General features: G+C 41.4%; 1 protein-coding gene across 1 annotated transcript in view; it reads right to left on the bottom strand.

Annotated features, from left to right (window-relative positions):
- Positions 1 to 9,017: 9,017 nt before the first annotated feature.
- LOC310937658 (Krueppel-like factor 7) overlaps positions 9,018 to 23,909 on the bottom strand; it is a gene marked incomplete at both ends in the record, with an annotated part of 44,253 nt that continues 29,361 nt past the window's right edge. Inside the window, 2 exons of the mRNA XM_083901976.1 lie at positions 9,018 to 9,069; positions 14,688 to 14,811. Of these exons, the coding sequence (XP_083758102.1) occupies positions 9,018 to 9,069; positions 14,688 to 14,811 (176 nt within the window). The remainder of the gene's footprint in view (positions 9,070 to 14,687; positions 14,812 to 23,909) is intronic.

Here is a 23,909-nt window from a genome sequence, read left to right as displayed (position 1 = left end):
TTTCATTTATAAACCATTTTTATTACCTTGTTTCAGGTGCCTCTGTTGATTTACATTATTATTTAAGTATTTGTTTGATATTTATTTATTTATTTTATTTAATGCTGTGTTTTTTTACATATAAAAGTCAAATATTTGTATAACAGGAGTGTATTTTGATCCCCCCCCCCCCCCCCCCCCAAAGATTGTGCACATTTTTAGATTTTCAGACCTTAATATCTTAATATTTTATTTATAAACCGTTTGGTTTTATGTATTGATTTTCTGCGTCGCCAGTAGGGGGGGTTGCTGATTTTTCCAAATATAAATTGAAAGATTTTTCTGTACGTTTGCAAACCTGGTGTCTGCTTCAATGCAACAAAACGTTCTCACATTTAGTTTTACAAGTGTATTCGTGACAGAGTAGAATAAATAGAATACCTTTAGTATAGCAGGTGTGTGAATTATCAATAATCATTATTATTGGAAGTAACAGAGGGCCCCAAAATCTAATTTTGCTTCAGGCCCCATGGAGGCTTGGGCCGGCCCTGGTGCCACATCAGTGAATCAACCTTGGACCTGGACACTGACTCTCACTTCCTGCCAGGAGGAAAAAGAAGGAAAAACTGAATTTAGCTACTAAAAGGGGACTTATTATGCAAAAGCAACTTTTTAATCATTTAAATCCTTATATTTGGGACTCTGGAGGCCTAAAGTGTGAAAAAAGATGACTTTATGAGCCATATTCATTTTTGTATTGTTTTATGTAATTCTACTCCGTGCCAGTAGGGGGCTGTAATGTAGTGTGGCTCAATTAGTGAAACCCAGACACAGGTGTTGTTGATTTGGGAAGTAGACAGTTTTCGACTGTACCTGATGTGCTTATGTTTTAATGTGCGATTTTCTGTTTGTTATTTTGGTTAAGTGTACTACGAGTTAACGTTTTTGCCGCTGAACGGTATATGAAGGAAAATAAACCTGCGTGATAATTGTAAACACAACTGAACTCTCTCCTCAGTTATGTTCGAGCGCACTGGGCGCACGTCTGAAACGTAAATCCTCCATATTAGCAACCAGTACTGGACTTTGTTTAGGACTCAGTCCGTACACTTTAGGTCAAAAACGAGGACGCGGACCTGTTACAGTGTGTTTTACGTGTTCGTTTGGAAGCCACGGCTGTGAGGTGGGCAAATATTTGGAGTTGCCTCTCGCTAATTGGAGCTGTACTGGAGCGAGCTACAGGGCCAGCGGAATTCCAGCATCATCACACCGGGACACCATTCATCAAAGCCGGCCAACGCTCGATTGAGGGTATGTGTTGATCAGCGCTGATATTTGTGAATGGCCATGGTCATTTGGGTGCACACATTCGCGTAAATCCAATGCATTGGTAGCAGACTCGCAACCGTCTAAAAATAGCTCTGTGCGCCGAGAGGAGCAGTTGCGCAACACAACCTTTTTCCGGATTAATTGATTAAACCAGTGACTTTGCGTGGCCATTATGGCTGAAGAGGATAAAGGCCAACTTGTACTTCTCCGACTGCGTAATGCCTTATCCAACTGCGTAACCATGGAGACCTCTCGTGCCTTCATAGTTCTCCGTCGTGGTGCCGGATACGCACTGCAGTTTTCCGCCCGATCAATAGGAGTCGCTACGCAAGGTTTTTGTGCTTTTGGCTACAGTGAGCAATTGCGTCGGAGACAGAAAGACTGTTGTTGTTGTTGCAGCTGAATAACACTGAAATGGTGGCCTTTCTCACCTGAAATAAATATTCTCTGTGTCCCGGAACGCAGTTTTAAGATCATTTGAGGCAAGAAATTGGCCATTTAGAGTTGAAACACGTGATTTGTGTATTAAGATATGATGATGATATTTATAGTTTTATAAATCTGATAGGATGGCTTCCTATATCTGGAAAGGGGCTAGATCTCGGCTCCGCTCGCCTCTCAATCCACAGGCCTTCATATTTGTGCCTCAGCCCTCACAGCAGCATTCATCTATTCCCCTTCAAAGCAATGCTTCACCATTGGTAATGCCAACTATCATGCCAGATTTGGGGGAAACCCAGGCTGCTTTTTCAACGTCTTTCCCCACTCATTATTCAACACACCCAAAACCACCTGTCATTCAAGGCTCTCAACCCCCTCAGTTACAATTAAATATAACCTACAGTCAAAGCTTTCAACTCACTATAGGCCAACAAGTGTTTGAAGGGATTTAATACATCCTGGTGTGCTGTGATGTGGAATCGTTGATTTTTCTCTATGGACTTTGGTGCTGGTAGAGGGTTTCTTAACTTCAGTTTCCATTCAGAAAAGACTGTCTTACAGCTCAATAAAGCATTTAATGTATTGTTAAGACATTGTAGACAAAATAAGGTGTAGATTTTAAGAGATGAGCCCTTTGTTAAGTGGCTAAAATCTGTTTTTCCTTCTGTCTCTGCTGGCGAATATGGCAAAATTAGTGTTAATGAGTCAATATCTCAAAAAAACACACTTTATTATACCTTTAATTGTTTGTAAGTGAACATATTGATCTGATAAAAGGATGCACACTTCCTAAGCTGAAGTGCTAGACAACATGTGAATATCATGAAAATATCACTGGACGCATTAATCCTATTGTTCGACAGGATTTACATCGGTGTTATCATTCGATGCGCACGAGTGTGTACAAGAAAGGTGATGTGGTTATTATTGAGCACATGAAACCAAGCATTCAGCAGCAACTCGTTCAGATTATTCCACTAGGGCCCCCCCGGCGTAATTCGTCGGATGATAAAAACACCTCTTTCCACATCCTGTCTGTGCATTTATTCTGTTATATTCAGCATTTGTCAAAAGTAACCAGAAATTGTGTTACTGCAGAAAAACATGTCCTAATGATGTGACTTGCACATAGGCATCGACATTTGACGGAAGGCTGTGAAGCTAGTTGCTGGAAGTAGCGATCGGAGATTAGCAGAGCAGTGTCTGTTATAGCTGACTATGTAGCATAAGTGGCTAATGTTGCTAAAGTGGTGGTGGAAAAAAACATTTGAAACGGGGAATAACCTTGTCCGAGAGCTTCGTGTGAGCCGTTAAGTTAAATGTTAAGTGCGATGCGTTTGGCTAGCATAACGGGAATATTAGCATAATGTAATTTGACCTTTGACGCTGCTCCATTCAACGTAGGGCTTCTGTTGACGCCTCCACCTTGTATGCTAGTCCACCATAATGAGAACGCTCTTGTAAAAGTCCGGAGACTTAACTGGCTCAACAACGACTACTTGATGGAGTGTCTATTTCCTGTCGCGCCAACGTCTGGTTGACATTTGTGGTTTTCATTCAACACGCAGCACTTGAACCTTTTCAACGTTTTGTCTCAGCCCCGCAGGTTAAACCTTTCTCTCGTATTCGCCATCATGTTGCGTCGTGCGAACGTGTGTGTGTTAACCTTTCACTTTGAAGTAAATGTAGCCCTTTAGCTGCTGAAAACGCATAAAGAGCATTTAGCTCTGGATGTGAACTCACACACAACCTCGTATCCATCAGACGGAGAGAAACTGAGTGGAGCGGCACTTCTGGGACGTGCGACCTTTATTGAAAAATGACTCCATCTTTTCTAATTTTATAACGCGTCTCCGGGATTGACGTAGCCCGCGTAGTTAGGTAGATAATATGCTGTCTGCGTGTAATTACAGATAAAAGAACATTAAGTTGGACAGATACATGTAAGCTTCCTGATGAGGGTGCCCATTTCAATTAGGGAGCATTAAATGAAACAAAAAACCTTATGGGAGTTTCTCACTGCCAGACCCAAGGAGAATTAATCCACTGCACGGGGCCATTTACCAGAGAGTAATTACTCCCTAATTATCCATTAGTTATTCGATTACCCTTTTATCAGCTAGTCATGGTCAAAAGGCAGGAATAGCGGATAAGTCATCACCTTGGTTAGTAACAGATGTAATTAACATGCCATAGCGCCGTCGGAGGAAGACGACGAGGGATCGCGTTCGAGCAAAGTGAACACATTCTGGCACATTTTGATCAAAAGGAACCATGCACATTTTTTTATTTTTCATCCAAGTGTAAAATTCCATTTTCCTGCTCACTTACCCAGCTGGTTTGCAGCGCTACCTCAGGCTGAGTTGAGAGCACACTGGTCAGTCAGGAATGTCGTGAATGTAGCCCAGGCGCTCATTGTTAGCACCCTGAATGGCTCCGTGATTGAGGATTGATAAGAAATCAGACAACACTTTATGGGGAAGATGGACGATTAGGTGTGCATTGTCGCCGGACGAAGAGAGCAGCCAAGAAGCGTGAATACCCCCATGCCAAAACTGCTTCTACCATTTATTACACATAATTACATTCTTAAATAAAAACGATTCACTGAACAGTTTCCTTGCATAGAGATATTACAATACCAATTTAAAAAAGAATTATGAAACAAACCAGTAACAAAAATAAATCTTTCTCAGTTTTTTCCATAATAAAGAACATTATCGTACCCATACATCATAATATACAAATGAAAAATTTGAAAACACGTTGTACAGCGAAAAGAAAAGGAGAAAGACAACGCAGGAAAAAGGTGGAGAGGGGAGGAGGAGAGGAGGTGGAGGTGGTGTCAGAGAGAGGAGTTCGAAAGGGATCATATTGGAGAAAATGGAAGGGCGGGAAGAGGAGAAAGGGAATGCTGGTAGAAGTAGGGGGTGGGTGCGTTTGATTTGAAATTCAGACCAAGTGGAAACAGAGTTGGTGTAACACATAGCAATGTGTCCCCACCACACACACACACAAACACACACACGGAGAGCAAAAGCTGCAATCTGGATCGTGGACTCTCACAAGGTGGCAGGAAATACAGTGAAAAAACACACAAGGAGAACAGGGAATATGCGTTTATGTGTGTTTTTGTGAGTATGTACTTGTGCATATACAGTATATGTGTGAATCTGTGTGTGTGAGAATCCATAGAAGGTGTGTATGCGTGTACATTTGTGCTTAAAACAGCTACTATACAGACTGTGATAACCAGGGTTCATCGTGTGTGAAGTTGAAGTGTACAAGCCGACAGAAAACAGCAGATATGCTGATAAGTCCCGCCCCCTCCCCTCCCAACACTGCCACCCCCACCCCAAAAGAAAACTATTCAGAGTGCAAATACAAACAGACGAAGAACACACACAGGCACGGCAGAATTGACAATCATTCATTAAGATGACACAAAAACAGAACCGCATCCTCAGAGACGACGTGACACAGACACATTCACATTTTGGAGAAAAAAAAAAAAAATCCCGGCTTTTTCCGAGCTCCCAGCGCGCGCACACACACACGTGTGAACAATTTCTGTTCGTGTCAAGACGCGAGAAGAGCGCAAGCAAATTTTCAAAACGAATCCTGTCCAAACATCCTCGGTGAAACCGAAATAAGTAGGAAGAAAAGGAAAACAAAAGACAAAAAAACATGCAGGAGCTGTGCATCCCCCCACATATGCAATACTGAACACACACACATAGAGCTGCCATTATTGATACACATTTCAAAAAAATGGATCTGACTATGAACCAAATCTTTTATTAGCCTGGATGAATTAAAGAAGAATATTTGGTCTTTTTTTGTGTGAAAATTAAACCTCACTTCCTCCCTCCTCCAGTTACCTATAGATGTTCAATATCAAAGGGAGTACCGGCTTGTTTGCACATTACGGAAGAAAGTATTTATGCGAGGCAGTGGTTGATTTAGTATCTACTTCCAGCTCTGCAGACAGATCATGTCTAGATATGATTGAGTTGGTCTGCGTTCATACCCGAAAATTGAAAAGCACCTCTGGTACACGGAGTGAAATCAATTTTGTGTGTGTGTGTGCGTCCACACCCTTTGCCAAGAAGCAGATTGCTGTGTGCTTCACTTCACCTCCAAACTATTAAAACTCCTGTAAAAAAAAAAAGAAAGATAAAAAAATATAATGAACACATTGACGTCGCCGTTTCCAATCAAGTTCATCAGTATCTCGATGCTCGATTTAAAGTCCAAGCTGCCTTTTTGATTCATGTGCACTTGAGCTCGTCCAGAATTCACTCAAACACCTTTAAGTGTAATGTGGCAAAAAAAAAGAAACGCTTTGTTCGTAATGTTCATTCCAGTTTCCTGGAAGTGCATATGTGTCTCTGTGTGCATGTGGGTCTCACTCCACTGCAGAACCCCCCCACCCCCCAACCGCCCACTGGTAACTATTAAAGGTCCAGTATGTAAGAATAAGTGACACATAATGGTCAGATTGCAGATTGTAAACAAAAAATGCAACCCATACAATTCCTTAAGGGTAAATAATGTAATATTTTATATATGCTGAATTAACGTTAACGAGTTTCCATGACGACTGACTGGAAAAAGACGCGCGTGACATCATGTTTACGTGACTCCCCATTGTTAGAATGAGTCTCTAAAGTAATGCAGTTTTTCATGGCACCAGAGTCCAGGCACCGCTTACCAGTTAGCTTTGTTAGCTCCTTTAGAGTCGCTAACGCGCCTACACTGGAACTGGAGCGGTCTGTTTATTAAAATAAACAGCTACAAATAACCAGCGTACCTGTGTACTGCGTATGTGTGCCATAGCCTATGTGTTTTTCAAGTTTAACGTTACTTTAGACTTACTTGAGAATCATTTTAACAATCGGGAGTCATGTTAGCATGACGTCACGCCATTAACGTGCCCAGCTCTAATTTTATATTTATTTTTTGGAATCTTTCCACAATTTCATATCTGAAGAGCAAGATCTTTGAGATGCTAAAACCGTTTTCTTCCCACATCGTATATTTACCAAATAAATGCAGTCTTGCAAAATATGGAATTTGAACCCGGGTGACAGAGAATTGTGCATCACTGCTAAAAATGAATAATACGAATATGCGACGGTACACTTCTGCCAACAATGCACTAATCCAACAATCTAAATGTTACACACTGGACCTTTAACGCGTTCTACGGCTAATGTGTTTGAAATGTGAAAAGAGGAAGAAAAACCATGAAAACTAACGGCATCTTGTTCAGTGACATGTACAGACTCACAAACAGATACATTCATATTGATTTGAGAAAGAGTCGCCCCCAGTCGATTGAATTTGTGTCACGCCCGCGTCTTCCTTCGAGTTCGGCTGCGGGTACAAATTTTGCATTCAGACAAACGTGTGTGGTGAGGAAGTCATATTTTAGATATGCATAGGGCTGCATAAGGAGGAGCTGTTGAATGCTGCTTTTGTCCTGAAATGAGCTGCTAAATTGGAAGAGTTCTGCAAAAACTGTGGGGCGGGGGTAAACGTTCTCAAAGCAGTGGCTCGTTAGATGCCAATCACTCTTAAAGAGACCAAAGAGATCATGTCAGGCATCTACAGGAGACACTTGTGTTTTGTTTTTTGTGTGTGTGTGTGTGTTTTGGCTGTGTCCATTTTCAACATCAAACTTGTCTTTTCTACTCGTTGTGTCGCTGAACAAACAGGAGAGTCTTCTTTTTTAGAAACAACATAGCCTTTACATAACATCGATCTCGTTCCATGTGCTATCACAGTCAGCCAGCTGCTTCCGTTTGTGCATTTGTCTGTCCCGCTGTACATCGATGTGTGAAAACCAGCGTCTGGCGAGTCCATAATTGTCTCAAAAGTTCAAGAATGTGGGGCTTTTTTTTTCTTTTCTTTTTTTTTAACAAAAAAAAAGGTTTGCAAAGAGTCAATTGTGCAACAGTTTCTGAAAAGGAGGGAAAACACTCTGAGGGGGCCGTGAAGCGTCTGTGGAGACGCTCGGGTTCAGCTGACACTCTCAGAGGGGAACGGTCTTTCCCAGAGTGAATTAGTTAGCCTCATTCAGTAGTAGCTGCTGCTGATGATGCTTATAAAGCGAGCCAGGCCCAGACATGACCTCCATCAGTCTTCACTGCACACATCAGTGCAACACACTCCCCCCCTTCTTCAAATCTTCGGGAATCTAACGCTCCGTTCAAACTCGCACCCAAGCGGATTTATAAATGGATCCATTTGGCAGATGTGACAGAGGTGAGATGAAAATCTGTCAAATTATTATCTGTCCTATATATAATGATGATGAGAAACCCCCCTTTGGTGGCGTGAAAAGGCAACGGCAATCTTGACGGAGTGAAAACCAGCTGCTGTGATGTTTTATCCTGTGGAAACGGTGTGTTCTCCTCAGCTTCTGATGATGAGGCAATCCAATATAAAAACAAGTGTTCTGCAGTGTGGATGCTAAGGCCTGGGTCATAATTTTAAGTAAGCGTGTTGTAAATTACGTCACATTCGTTTTGAAGTTACCGAGCACACCTTCAGTTTGTGTTCTTATGTACCAACATGCTTCCTGTCGTACGAGACTTTCTCGTCCAGTTGTTGGTGCGCTCTCGTTTTTGTCGACGGAGAGATGACGAAGGAAAATGGTCACCACTGAAACCTGCTTGAGGTGACCTTGTCACTGAAAGAATACAAGGAAACATAAGTGCAGGTGAAATCCTGGTGAGAAATCAACATGACAGGTAGTAAGTAAATCTACGACTAGAGTATGCTAGAGTGATCCTGGTTTGAATATGAACAGATACATGAATGTGGAATATGACCAAGGCCCGGAAATTCACTGTACAACTGGTCCAGTTTGCCGCCCGTCGTCCTGCTGGCACATGAAGCGCAGCTGCATGACGACGGCTGACATTTTTCGATGAGTTTTAGCTTTACACAAAAAAAAACAAAGAGCTGCCAACTGCAGGTTGATGATGTGTCAGAGTGGAATCATGGACCAGCTGGTTGAGCACAGATTTACAGACCCACTTAGGTTCCGCCCCGCCTGCCTGCCTGAGTGTGTTTCTGTCTGTAGTCGGTGTCCCCGTGTGGTGCCTCCCCTCAAGTCCAGAAAGTCCAAAATCTGCCGTCTTTCGAGTCCGTCCCTCTGTCTTTCTCTCTCTTTTACATTAATATTCCGTCGTTTGTCCCCTTTCTTCTCATCCGCCTCCATCCTCTTCTTCTTCTCCCGCTGACCTCGTCCAAATCCCTCAGATGTGCCTCTTCATGTGCAGCGCCAAGTGATCCGACCGTGAGAAGCACCTGCAACCAAAAAGGCAGAGAGAAACAGAAAATGGCTTGTTAGCTCGTTGCGAGTGCGAGGAGCGTGTGGGGAGTTTGTTTTGTCAATTTGAGCTAAATGTTGCTGCGAGCTCGGCGCCACTAATGCACACGCAATTAGTATATGTGTAACTAATTCATAATCAGCATTTTCAGCAGCACTCCTAATGACTTCAGCTGCGCCGTGAATAAGTTGAGAGCCTGCAGATGGATCTGTTGAAACACTTGTGCTGTAAAACCATCACTAAATCAGTTACGCGAAGCCTCTCATCTAGGGCTGAACAATTAATTGGAATTTTATCAAAATCGCAATACCAGGCTTAATCTGTGTCAAAATATCATTTTGGATGAATTATTATTGCACACCTTATTCAACAGACCGAAGAGAACACCTCCGTTTCTTACAGAGCTGCACAAATATCACACAATAATCCTAATCCTGCAACTAACTAACAATCAGTGTTTGTCAAACCTGGAAATGACGATGTTCTCAAATGTCTTGTTTTGTCCACAAACCAAAAGGATTCAGTTTTAATGATTTCTTTGTTATGTGGAGCAAGGAAACGAAGAAAATATTGTTTTAATCATGGAAAAAGCTTCAAACCGATTAATCGATGATCAAAATAGTTGATTCATATAGTAATCGATTCATTGTTTCAGCTCTAAATAAAAATGAGAAAAATTAGGTGAAATGTCCATTCCCTCTGATAGGGTATCGCAAACCCATTTCCTGTCAAAATAATCGCAATTTGATATTGATTCAAAATTGTCATCATCTGAAATTTAAGTTTTGATTATTTAAACTTGCAAAATTCCCATAATATAATGCTTTCCGTATGTTTTGATTATATATATATATAGGTGTCAAAACTAAAAATAGAATATAGTCAGGAAAGTGCTTCCGAGTGGTTTTCAGATACATAAAATTCCAATGAAATGCTTGAGATAATGTAAAAATGTTTATTTTATGGAAAACATTGTTGACCGTTGGAAAAAGTCACAATCAGTTAGCAATTAGTCTTAGGAGGCCTGAATCACACACAAAACATCGACTATGTGATGGAAATTGTGCGCAACACACAGACGCTGTTGATTTAGCAGCAGTGATGAAAATGTGCGTCTGCATCCGTATGTGAGGTGAAAGCATACATTATGTCAATTTGTGTCAATGAAGTAAAACAACAAAACAAAATGGAAATATTCATAAGTGTGTTTCCAGAGCGTAATCCCACATGCCCGGCTTTCAGATGAGAGGCTTCCATTCATCTAATTTAGTTTTACAGCATGTGTCAAAAAAGGCTATTAGCTAAATAAAAAAAAAATCAGAATAGAATAATACAATACTAAAATGAAATAACATTATAACTAATACGATTATGCCTCTGTCTGATATGGCAGGCTCTAAATAGGAAGTTCCACAGTTGTGCAACTGTTGATTTTTTTGACACTGGTGTCAGATTGTGTCTGTCCACTGAGACAGAGACAACTGTCCCACATGTCAGCATGAATCAGTGGGGGTTTTTGGAAGGGGGGGGGCACCAGTCATCTGTCTTACTGTCACACCTGCGCGCATGTGTGTGTGTGTTTAAATGCATGCAGGATCAATGGATGGCTGAGAATTGTGTGTGTTTGCAAATGAGTGTGCGCTCTGCGAGACAGATGGTAAAGTATGAGTCACGACTCGCGGGCACGACACCAGCTGGCACACTGCAGGTCTGTCTCCCCCCTCCCACCTCTCCCACACACACACACACACACACACACACACACAAACACACCCTCCCATCCTCTATCTTCCACCCTGTCTTCCCTCTTCTTCCATCTCAGCGGGGTGGGTGTGTGTGTGAGGCTGGAGGGGTTGTGCGTCCTGTGACATATGACAGAGGTGGACCCGAATTAGGGATGGGCCTGCGGGGGGTAGTGGTTGGGGTTGGGGGGGTTAAGAGGAAATCAGATGGGAGAGAGAGAGGGAGGAATACTGTATTTACAGTCTGTCCAGCTGAGACCTGATTAAGATGACACTGCCTTGCACTCTGTCTAACCCCTCCCCCCTCACACACACACACAGATGACCACTCTTTCACACACGTTAAGGCAAAGTACCCCCGGTGAAGAGGGACTTCTTTTTTTTGTCCTGTCATAATGAACCTATGCATGATTCAAGAGGTCACATCTTCTGTACTGTGACCTGTTAATTGTCTCATTGTGACAGATGCTGCAGTCACACACACACACACATATGCAGCTTTTGTACATTTTCAGCTCGGCAAATATGCCCGTGGTGTATGCACTTTAGCGATTAAAAAGTATGCAGAAAAATATGTATTTAATTGTGTTGTTTGTGCCCGACAATGCCAACGACATTCAGTCATAATGAAATAACACAAATGTGGCTTAAGGCAATGAATTAGATGGCTTAAAATGTGGTAAAAACATTGCGTACGGCAGAATATTGACACAATTGTAAGGAAATATAACTAAAATTGTGTCTATAATTCAAACTTCTGTAGCATCTGTGCCAAAATCTTAAGAAAACCAACCTTTTTTCATGATTAAAACACACGATTTCTGATTGTTATAGCTTCTTAAATGTGAATATTTTCTTTGTTTCTTTGCTTCACATAACAAAGAAATCATTAAAACTGAATCATTTTGGTTTGTGGACAAAACAAGACATTTCCAGGTTAAACAAACACTGATCGACTTAAAAAAAAAAAAAGTTCTTACATTTTATGGATCGTGAGTTGCAGCTCGAGTGAAAAGTCAACATTTCTTTCCATGTATTAGACATGTCATAACTCCGGTAACTGGTATTTATATTAACTCAGCGTAGAATATAGTAATATTTCATGAAGCAATGGATTTGTGTTGGAATACCATGAAAATGACCTTTTGAACTACAGTTTCAGCCGCGGTCTGTGGTCTTTAAATAGTGGTGGCTCCTGCAGATATTGCTCAGAGACCCCAGAGGTGTCAGCGAGGGACGGCTCCCAAACACAGAACGATGTAATTAAAACAGAAGAAAAAAAAATAATTTTGTGTCTCGAGTCAGGGCTTTTTTTTTTTTTTTGAGGGGCGTCTAAATACTTGATGGTTTCATCAACGGAGCTACGCTTAAGGGGCCGTGGCGAATTGACATTTCACGATGCTTCATAATGAAACAGAAGCACGGTGACTAATTAAGAGGCTGCTGAGGCAGAGTCGACTCTTGAGCAAGACAAAGGAAATGAACCTCAGCGCCGGTGACTCACATCTTTTCTGCTGGGATGCTAAATACGACAAGCTACGAGAGGTCACACAGATGGGACAACAAAGGACACTTTAAAGACACTCTTTATGGACAGTAATGCTGTAATGTTGAGGTTTACAGGTTGAGTCTAAGCAGGATGTAGCAATGGTTGCAGAAATAACTCAACTTCAGAGGGTGACAATGGTAAAATAAGCTTCTAATTCTTACTTGATTAATAACATCACTTAATATTAACCATTCTAGAGCTGCAACAAACAATTATTTTCATAATTGATTAATCGATTATAGAAATAGTTGACAATTAATTTAGAATAATAGTTTCAGCTCTAAACCATTCATTCTTAAAGGTCTCAATAACTAGCTCTTCTTCAATTGGACATGATGGTAATTTTGTGAATTATGTTCCCATTTAGAGGAAAATAAGACAGCAATGTACGGCACACGAGTGCACGTCGTTCAAGTGAACCTAACTGAATAACAATGGTCTGTTTGTGGAGCCATTCCCAGACCTTATTGCAGATAAATACATTTTAAACTTGCTCAATATCTGTACAACACTATTTATACTGTTTTTGCTCTTCTTTTTAAAGACCAAAATAAATTCCCTGCCTTATAAAAGCTTTATTTAGCTGATTCTGCTGAACGTCTTGTAGAAACAAGCACCAAAACATGGTACCAGTATTTGTATTGCGACGTGGTACACTAGGTGCCAGTCATAATAGGGGCCGGTGCAATTTTAGCTGTTATTTTCTGTGTCCAATCCTGGAAAATTGACCCATTTACTGAACAATCACATTTTAAAAACATGTTTCTAACGTTGGCCCCGCGTGTTGCTAAGTGCTAGTGTTGGTGTTTCAAGGACACTCGAGCTGCTTCCAGACGTGCACTGGCAGTCTGAGTGAAACCAAGTGTCCGTAGAGGTCACTGGGGTCTTTCTCCAAAGATTTCTCCTGCCATCATCTCCCTATAATCTCATCTCCATAAGGTTATGCACACATCAGACAAAGTCTGGACCAAACTCTGTGGACGTTACCCTGAAAACAGCTTTGGTTACATGCTTTCAGGAGAGTCTGTCCAATCCCTGGTTTTAAGGGTACATATTATGCAAAATCAACTTTTTAATCGTTTTAATACTTATATTTGGGACTCTGGAGACCCTATGAGTAGGCAGAGTGTGAAAAAAGACGACTCACTCGTCTCAGTCTAAGTACAGGAGATAAAACACATGATGTTGACTTGCAGGCTCATTGCTTCGTCACAATGATAAATTCCTGGAATTCTTGTCTCGCGGAGCTCCGCTTTGTCGCTAAGAAACGTGAGAGTGCATGCGAGGGCAATAATATCCGGAGCAGTGGAAGTCCGCGAAGTGTTCTATTCTTGTCTGCACAGTGCAGCACAGAGTTCTACACAAACTTCCAGCCTCAGAGGATTTACTTGTCCAGTGGATACATTTTATATATGATGGCAATGTGCCGGCTAGAGTCGGCAAATGATCGCTTTTCCAAATGCTAACTGCTGTTAGCTGCCAGAGCCTCAGTGATGCTGACACAGTTTCCTGTGTCTCATTTGCTTTTAAAGAGACAGGCACTCGAAACAGAGCGTTCTGAACAGGGCTGTTTTGGCAGGGTGAACTGCTGTGGTGCTTCATCCTTATTTTGACCAAAGCATGTCACAGACATGTTCATTAGGACACCAGGGAACTAGGTTTGTGGAAATAGGGTATAATATATCTACTTTAAATACACACACCTATATTTTGGGTTACTTTGGCTTGAGAAACCTTTTTTTTTTATTATCTTTAACTTAAAACCCATAACATGTCATTCACGTCATAGTCGTTCCAGAAAACTTGATTTCAAATTGAAATTCCACACCAGTGAAGCGTGGTGGTGCTAACAAGGTCTTCACCTGTATGCCGGTGAAAAAGAGCCTCCAAATCAAGGCCGTGCATGGCCATGTGAGAAGAATCACTATTAATATGCTGCACATGGCCAAATGTGGGTACAGAGCGGAATGAGCAGCCTTTGGATTCCCACTGAAAGACTGAGCAGGTGGGGTCTTGTGTTTCTGTGTGTGTGTTGCAGAGGAACAAACATTAGTAATCCTGCCAGCACACTTCTAAACTGGGTCAGTATCAAACACATTTGGGTGTGTTACTGGCATCTGGTAGAGCTCCTTACAACACCGAACCACACTGTGTACAAAACACAACGGGAAAACATAACCTGCTGCGCTAGTGGAAGTACTTCAAAAAAAAGAAAAGAAAAGGAAAGACAAAAAAAACATTGCAAAAAGAGAATAAAAACATATAAGGTGGAGGGGAAGGAGGGAGACTTGTGTTTTGACAGACCTGTCACAGTGGTTGCACTTAAAAGGCTTGGCGCCGGTGTGTTTGCGGTAGTGCCTTGTCAGCTCGTCGCTCCGGGCGAATCGCCACTCGCAGCCCTCCCACGAGCACTTGTACGGTTTTTCACCTGCGGAAAAACAACAACAATGAGGAAAATACAGACTACACAACACTGTTTAAACGTCTTAGGCCACCATGAGGCTGTGCTGTGATGGTAAATGATGGTATGTCTGATGAATATTGTGGTAATTGTGGCGTTTTGTGTTGGGAAGTTGGTCTCATAAATCAATTATGAGGTTTAAACTGCATGGTTTCACAGTATTTCCTGGTTGTCTTTTAATAAAGGGATTTAAAACATAATTATACATGGTCATTATATTGGTACTTTACTGTGCGTTTTTTGTGGTCAATAAAAAGAAACTGTGTGGTACCAATATGGAAATATTACTGCATGCTGCAAAAAGAAGTCTGTATCCTGTATATTGATTTCTTTGCAGCTTGAGTTTTATTTCACTGATAAAGATCTCTGTAGCTCCCCTTCAACCCCCATCTTGCTTATTTTAGAGTTTGGAAAGAGACCAAGGTAATGTTTAACACTGGGATGGCGAGGCTCCCACCGGTGTCCGATCTTGCTGAACATGCAGAAGAGGAGTGGAGGGTAGAGAGAGAAGTGGTGTGTGCGTATGTGTGTCTGTAGTAGGCTGTGAGGAAAAATTTAGATTCAAACCTATGTTTTGAAGGACATTGTGGCTGGTCCTCTCAACTTTTTGAGGGTCAAGATTTGTTTTTAAGATAAAGGCTTAAGGCCCTGGTGTACTTCCACGCAGATGCTGCGAGTACCAAAGTGCGTCAGGGTCCTGTAGTATCCCTCTTCCCCATCGGTGGCCTTAAAAGTCTGGACGCAGGGAATAGGACACATTCCTGCCAAAGAAGAAGAGAACAATGCTACAACTCCCTTCAGGGTGTCCGTTTGTGGGTCGCCAGGTCGAGACTCGGATGATTATCCTTGGCGACTAATTCTGTTGTCGAAATGGTTTTCTGCTTGGTGAGTGGGGCTTAATACTCCATCTACTGGTGGGGCGGAAGTTCAGTTAGCACATGCGCTGTCCACGCGCTTTGTAGACAATTCCAAGAGCCCAAAATCTGGGTATAAAGTATACCAGGGCCTTTAGGGTATCCTCACTAAGAATGGCGCACAAGAATGTCTGTGTGTGTGTACAAGGTGGATGAATAAGAGCGTGACAAGAAATGGTGAGATGAGACCAGGAGAGGGAGAAGTGGAGTGTGAGAGAAGTGCTGCAGAAGTGGATTAAGGCAGAAGAGAGTGCAGATATGCCGGCAGGACAGAGGAGTGAGGGGTGTGTGTGTGTGTGATGGTGGCGTTGGTGGTGATAATTAGGCTAGTCTCTCAATCTGCCAGCTGCGTCCAGCTCCACACATGTCATCCACATCTGTCACACCTCATCTAGACCAGTGGCTCGTGGCTAAATAACACAGACAGCGCTGGCACACGCTGCGCGTTTTCCATGCACACTTAAGTCGAGCTACACTTGTAGCTTGACTATGCCATTTAATTGGACAACTGTCCTATGTCCCCGCTACACGAACGCTAGAGGAGAATCGATTTATTTACTGGAGTGAAGCCGACTTCGCTACGTTAGGTGGCGATATGGCCTCTTTTCAGCTTGTTAGTATGAGGCTTTTTCCAGTTCACCTATTGTGTTACTGACCGAAACAACGCTCGCTGACGGCTAGTTGTGAGCATGTCGAGCGCCATTTGTTCCTTTCTACCATCCCGTTACTCCAAAAACTGGGTGTGTTTTTCAGTCAGTTTATGTTTACATGTATTTTAAAAATGTGGTTTTAGTGGTGTATCTTTCAAAACCTTTAACCTTGGAAACTGCTGGATGGATTGGATTAAAACCGATATCTATCTTTTAAGGGTCTGAAAAGGCCATCACAAAATACTGGCTGCAAAAAAACAGCTCCACTATACATACTTCTAATAATACTGTAAAAGAGTTACACGCCCTAGAGCAAATTACTTATTCAATACGGCTCCAAATAGATAAAAAAAGTATGAAAAATAAAATAAAAATCTTGTTTTCGTCACACTGACAATAATTAGCTTTCTCTAGCATGAAGTAAATGCAGTAACTGAGCAGCTCTGTGTGAGTGGTTCCAGCACAGAAACAGACCTAATGTGATTATCAACAGGAAACCAAATCAATAAATCCACTGCTTTGTGACGACAGTCGTGGTTTTTACTGTCATTATCTGAACCAGCTGTACCATACATGTGCAGATTTCTTCATGTGACTAAAGCTAAAGAAAAATAAATAAATAAATAATTCAGTATTCCTGTGTTCCTATAAAAGGAACATTTCTGTTTTTCCCCCAATGTGTTAAATGCCACCAACAAGGACTGTAATCTCACGACAAAGTTGTCCCAGAATAGGAAAGGAGAAAACAACACGGATATGTCGACAACGCGTGACGCGCTCAGCCACAGACTCACTAAACCAGACATGTTATTTTTGCACTCTATTAGCAGGAAACACGCATGTTTGAAGGTGAGAAACAGTGTTGCACTATATGCTGCTGTGATGAGGTGATGAATGAATAAGTGAGAAAAGAGGGACCGGCGTCATTGAAAAAGAAAACATGGGAAGAGAACAAATTGATGTATTGATTTATGATTTGCAAATGTTTTCTGAGTCAAGATAATATGCACTGTAGAATAGATTTAAAATAAGATGAGCATTTCCATAAAAAATACTACCTATGATACTCTAATGCAAGGAACTTGAAGATATTCATTGTGTTTCATCATGTATTCATGATTGTTTTATAAATTTTCTGCATTTTGTGTCTGTTCAACACAGAAAATAATTAAAGGTGACATAGAGTGGTCCTGTTGCACATATATGTTAGTTATGGAGGTCTACTTACATATATTAACTTGTTTTTATGGTCAAAAACCTCCTAGTTGCTGTAAACGAGCCGATAGAAATCCTCTTTTCTGACGGTGTTTTTCTGCTGCGAGATTTCAGAGTGAACTTTCACCCCCAGAAGACAGAGTCTTGTGATTGGCCAGTACTATCCAGCACATCCGTTCTCAGAAGCGCAGCGCCCCCCTCTGGAACGGTGGATGCACTGCTCCTCATTATCAAAACATTGTTTTAACAGTGTTTTAAAATAGCTTCATCACGACTCCCCGCTGCAGTCCCTTTAATGACTTTAAACCGGAGTCAGACACAGAGTCAGAAGACACTGTCGCTCGTGAAACACCTCCACAACGGACGTTATTCTTCTTCTGCGGTTCAATGTACGCAACCGGATGTGCCCGGACTACCACCCGGAGCAGGACGATCGGTTGTTCAGGAGAACCGCTGCTCACGTAACTATTACGGGATTTTCAGTAAACTCGTTAAGCCCCGAGATTACAATAAAACACAACGTTCTCAGCAGTGCCTGAACTGTTTGTTTCGAACCGTCAGGGCTTCATAAACAAGGTAATGACGCAGATACACACCAAAAAACAGCGTTAATAGGAACTTCCAGTCTAGTTCCGCTTTAACGGGTTCATCGATGACTGTTGTTGTCCATAAAATGCAGAAAATGTCTAAAAATGTAAATTGGGGTTTCACAAACAATGACAGATGTTGCGTTTTGTCTGCAAACCAATGATGTTCAGTTTACTGTCGTAGAGGAGCAAAACAAAACCAATTTAAGAAGCTAACATACAGAACTGTTTGTATTTAATTAAAAAACACACTTGTATAATTAACTGTCGATAAGAGTGCATTAAATTTAATAACTGATTAATTGTTGCATGCCTAACAATCGAAATTAGAGTGATTTAATTGCCACCTTTGTGATTTGCTATCAGCAATGATTCAAATTGCACACTTTTCTATTTAAAAGCAATTTACTGTTCAGAAATAATTCTGATTTTCACTTCTTCCGCCTTCAGGAGACAATAAAAAAAAAAAAGAGAAAAAGGCTCAAGCCTCTTTTCTGCTCGTCCCCACTGTGGACATGTGTCCCTCCATGCTGCCTCACTTCCCAGAAACACCCACAACAGCAGGCCTGAACCATGCTGCTCTTGCCACTGAGATTCCCGGGAGGCAAGAATGCCTGATTGTGTTCCCTAGCAACCGCAGCAAAAAAGGAGGAGTGTGTGTGTGTGTGTGTGTGGGGGGGGTGTGTGTGTGTGTGTGTGTGTGTGTGTGTGTGTGTGTGTGTGTGTGTGTGTGTGTGTGTGTGTTTGTGTGTGTGTGTGTGTGTGTGTGTGTGTGTGTGTGTGTGTGTGTGTGTGTGTGTGTGTGTGTGTGTGTGTGTGTGTGTGTGTGTGTGTGTGTGTGTGTGTGTGTGTGTGTGAGAGAGAGAGAAGGGGTGAGAGGGTGCTGAAACATGAGGAGGCAGTAGTCAGTGCAGCTGGCTGGATCTGGCAACACGCGCCGCCATGCCACCGGCCAATTACCGAGCACGCTGGTAGAGCACGGAGGCAGTTGCCTAGCAACGGAAACCCAAGAACTGTGCGGGGCAAGAGAGAGGGGGAGGGAGTAACAAAAGGCTGGTGTGGTGATGGTGGCAGTGGTAGTTGTAGTAGGAGGAGGAGGAAGAGGAGGAGAAGAAGAGAGGAGGCAGCACTAAGAGACCAGAGCCTGCAGCAGTACATAACCACTCAGCTACAGACTCCTCCAAGGATACGCTGTCCTCCGTTGCCTAGCAACACCCCCCCCCCCCCCCCACATACACACAAACACGTCTCCCTCTCGCAGGTACACACTCGCCTTCTTAAAAAAAATAAAAATAAAAATAAATCACTCCCACTGACTGCAACTTTTATAATACAACACTATGCGGAACATCCGACTGATTGGCATTTTTAAAAAATGGCAATTAGTGACCTAATCCACAGGATTAACCCAATAGTCACCAACATAATCTGATTATGTCCCTTTTACTTTTGGATGGATCTGTGCCTCTTAACTATATAATGTAATAAATCAAAAAACTAAGTGGATTATTTCTCCTGATTTAAAAAAGAAAAAAAAAAGAATTTGACTGCTGTCAAAGGCCATGATTTATTCTGCATCATTTAACAGCGGTCAACTGGTTGATGGTTCTAGTCAATTCATTGGTATCTGCAGACACTGGCGAGTAGCATGCCTTGCTCAAAATGTAGGGTTCATTACTATAAAATGTGTGAATTATGAAACAATTTTCTCCAAAACAAAATGTTTAAGGCAATTCTCCACCCCATTAAAGCAAAATATAATACTGCAGTAGTGAAAGGTCCACAGTGTGTTGAGTTATAGAGGAGCCGCTACGAGGTGCATTCAGTGAACGTCAGTCATTTCACTGCTTGCAAATGCACATCCAGTTCACTGACCAAATGCCTGCTGATGATGCATTAAAGGGAAATCGTAGATTCTCACTGCCACATTCTACATAGATTTTTAATATGCTAGCAAGGATTAAACAAATATTGTTTGCGTCTTTTTATTATTGTCATGATATCATTCCATTTTTTTTTACTACATACTTAAAATTCCACTATCAGTCTATCTCTTTTATTAAATCACAGTCCCATCAGCTGACAGCAGTCACTCATTTCAGGATGGAATAAAAAGGTTGCGCAATCTGCTTTGGCAATGGCCATAAGATCTGAAATCACATATTTCTCATCGGTAATCTGATAACCGGGTGTTTCCTGAGTCACTGTAATCCAATTATGTGTAATCTGTTACTTCCGCATGCTCACATTAACACACACACACACACACACACACACACACACACACACACACACACACACACACACACACACACACACACACACACACACACACACACACACACACACACACACACACACACACACACACACACACACACACACAGAGTGATCCTGCCCACACTCCAGTCTCTCAGGTGCCAGTATTGAAGTTAATTGCATTCCCTCCATTAGTTGGAGCTGAAGCAGGGCATCCAGGTCTCGGGGGTCATTAAAGAGGCTCTTTCTAGGAGAAGGTTTTGCAGGCCCCTGTGCCCACGACCAGCACTGGAGATGAACGAGGAGCGAGAGGAAGAGCGAAACCGGTTATGAGAGAAAGATGATATATGGTCGAGCTGGTGGAGGAATAAATGATGTTGAGGAGAGAGCATGAAAATGATGGACAGGTATAGCGCTGAAAGCCGAATGTCCTAAAATGCAATTTTCTGATTATAAATAAGAGCAATACATTCGTTTAGTGAGTGTCAAAAATGTTTCCAACACTTTGAATCACTGAAATCAATGTTTCTGTTAATGGGCCATTTTATTTTGGTCACCGTTAAATGACATTGTCTGCTTTTCCATCTCTTTGCTATATATATATATATATATATATATATATATATATATATATATATACATATATAATATATATATATCCTCTTTTTATCCAGGGGTTCTCTATAAATATAGATGTGCGTGTAGGTGTTTATATCTATGTATATTTCGGATTGCTTTGGAGGTACATATCTATATAGGTATATATATGAATGCAATTACATGTGCATGTTTATGTTTATACATAGGCTGTATTATTTGTATGGTTAGAGGTAAGAATACTTTATTATGAGTCAGCACTATAAGTACGTATTTTAATTAATGACTTATTTTGATAATATTTTGAGTTTTGGGGGTAGGCCTAATAATATATTCTTGCGCAATAAATACATTTCAATACAACTTCTGGGACGAACCCCATATGAACCGGCAGATTTAAGCGGACTATATTCAGTCAGAAGTGATATTTTTATCCCCCTCAAAGCAAACAAGTAGATATAAATAGAAGCAAGTTGAGTGATTTGAAAGGAAGACAAATATATAAATAGTATATTAAGCTAGAAATTCTAGAGAGGATGGGTGGTCGTGGCCATATAGTGACAGTCCATGTGAAAGAACAATTTAAGTTGTACATTTTGCCTCAAATTGCTTGTTACTGACAACATGACAGAGCGCCATACATACATGGACAATATGAAAACACTGATGTACAAGGAGGAGAGATATAGTGCGCAAGATGGATGAGGAAGAGGCACAAAGAGAGAGTCGAGAGAGAGGGGAAAAAAAAAGCCGAATAACCCGACAGTCGTGCGTTTTCCCCGATTCCTCACCCTGCCCGAAATCTAATTGTCCCATTGCTTATCTTCCTATAAGCCTATTCACAAAAAAGCTCTACGGGGCACTGTCATTTCAACTCAGCTCAGCTCGTCTAATTCCAGATTAAATCGTAACCTTTTCTCCATTGGTAATTTATGGAAATAACAACTAAGAAAAAGAGGATTTGAGTAATGACATCTTTAAACTTGTCAGGATAATGGCTCGCTGAATGGCTGAGCCTGTGGCACTGCTGTCTTTTTCTGAAGAGGGTTGCTTCTACACTGTACTGCCCCCCCACACACACTCCATACTACCTTCTTTCTTCACCTACTCTTTGTTTCTTGTCAGTCTCTCCCTCTTCCTTCTTCTTCTGCCGCTTTTCTTCATCGCCTGTGCTCTCTTTTGTCATTGCGTGTCAACGTTTCCCACACTTTCCCAGACACCCCTCTTAAGGTAGACGCTTTTATCCAAAGCACCTTGCGTGACAATGACGGGCGCAACAAAGATGCCTCCTTCAAGAAAAATCAGGAATTTACTGTGCTATATGCGACATTATATGTCATTAAATCACTATGGTATGAATTTTAATAATCTTATCGGCGACTGAAAGACAGGATGCCTCACTATTTTCAAGCTGTGATTTAAATTGTAGACATAAAAGTCATCTTCAATTTCATCAAGAAGATGTACAATGTCATATCTGTATCAAGACAGAGCCTGAAGGAACGTGCTTACTTGTAATTCATTAATAGATCACCTAAAAATGGAACACTGGTAGAGCTAAATGTAAACACAACAACGCTTACAGGCTGAGTTCCATTAAGAACCGAGAAATTAATGACAGTTTGACTTGCTAAAGCAAATGTCAAAGGAATGATTCAGAGTCTGTGTCAAATCTTACAGCAATATGTCAAACAGCTGATCAGAAACATTACTTTTTTGGATCAATAGTGGCCACAGACACTTTATTAATCACCCCGAGGATGCTTTTTTTTAAACAAATTATTGACTCCAAATGTTTACATTCAATAGAATCCATAGGGTTTATATAGGTGAAGCCAGTCTTCCTTTGCATATAGCAAAATGCAGAAGATAGTCGCCTCCCGAAAGCAAGGACCCTTGCGATTAAAGGCTTATTCTAAGGCTATGAAACGTGACTACACACGTACTAATAATATACCAATGTTTTTTTCTGGGTAGTTCATTCAATTTCCGTTACCCACTGGACCTTAAAGACACGATACTGTAGATTTTCCAAGATACTTTCTCTTCCTTAAGGGAAAAGAGGATTATAAATGATGTCTCTTTTAAAACCCAGATCCATCTGCCACCAAATATGTTCACTACATCTTGACATGTCCAAACTCATTTTAACATTTAATTGATGATTTGTTTGTGGCCTATTATTCCTGCTTTTGGTGGCTTATTTTTGACATATGCTCCATTATTAAGCCTTATTATCTTTTACACAAGATACTGAGCCAATCAGTGCTCGCGTGTGTGTGCTGTTAGTTACCGACACCTGAACATCTGTGGTGTTCACCGCTGATGGTGTGATCACACATATGACTTTTGACATGAAGAGTTCTGACTTTCTGCAGATTCACACCCTCAACCCCCTCTAGAAAAAAAAAACTAATAAGGAACCCAGAGCGAGTAAATGCACCACATGTAACATCAACCGAGGTAATCCGTCAACTGAATAGTGTCGGGATTTAGACGGTGGCGGAGCAAACAAATCTAATTTGAGTAACTGTAACTTCATTGAGGATGATGGACGTTCCATGCTGTATCTGCAACATGTAAGGAAGCAGCGTCAGTGCCAGTCCAGATGGCAGAGCACCACACATTTAATTTGTTATTCCAGGCTTTGCAAGATTGAGACACAGCTGCCTATCAGGTTTCAGTATTCATCTCATTATACTGCTAACTGGATTCTGAATTTTTAGACATGTATTTCCCCTCTGTCTAAAAAAGGAGAGTGAACATGACCTGAACTCTTACCCTGCTTATCGATAATGGTATGCTACAAATGGTACCAGCGCTGACCTGCCTCCTTAGATTAA

Source organism: Microchirus variegatus (genome assembly GCF_963457635.1).
Source record: "Microchirus variegatus genome assembly, chromosome: 1".
Classification (NCBI taxonomy): Eukaryota; Metazoa; Chordata; class Actinopteri; order Pleuronectiformes; family Soleidae; genus Microchirus; species Microchirus variegatus.
The sequence above is the reverse complement of the archived record's forward strand: the minus strand, read 5'-3'. Positions and strand labels throughout refer to the sequence as shown.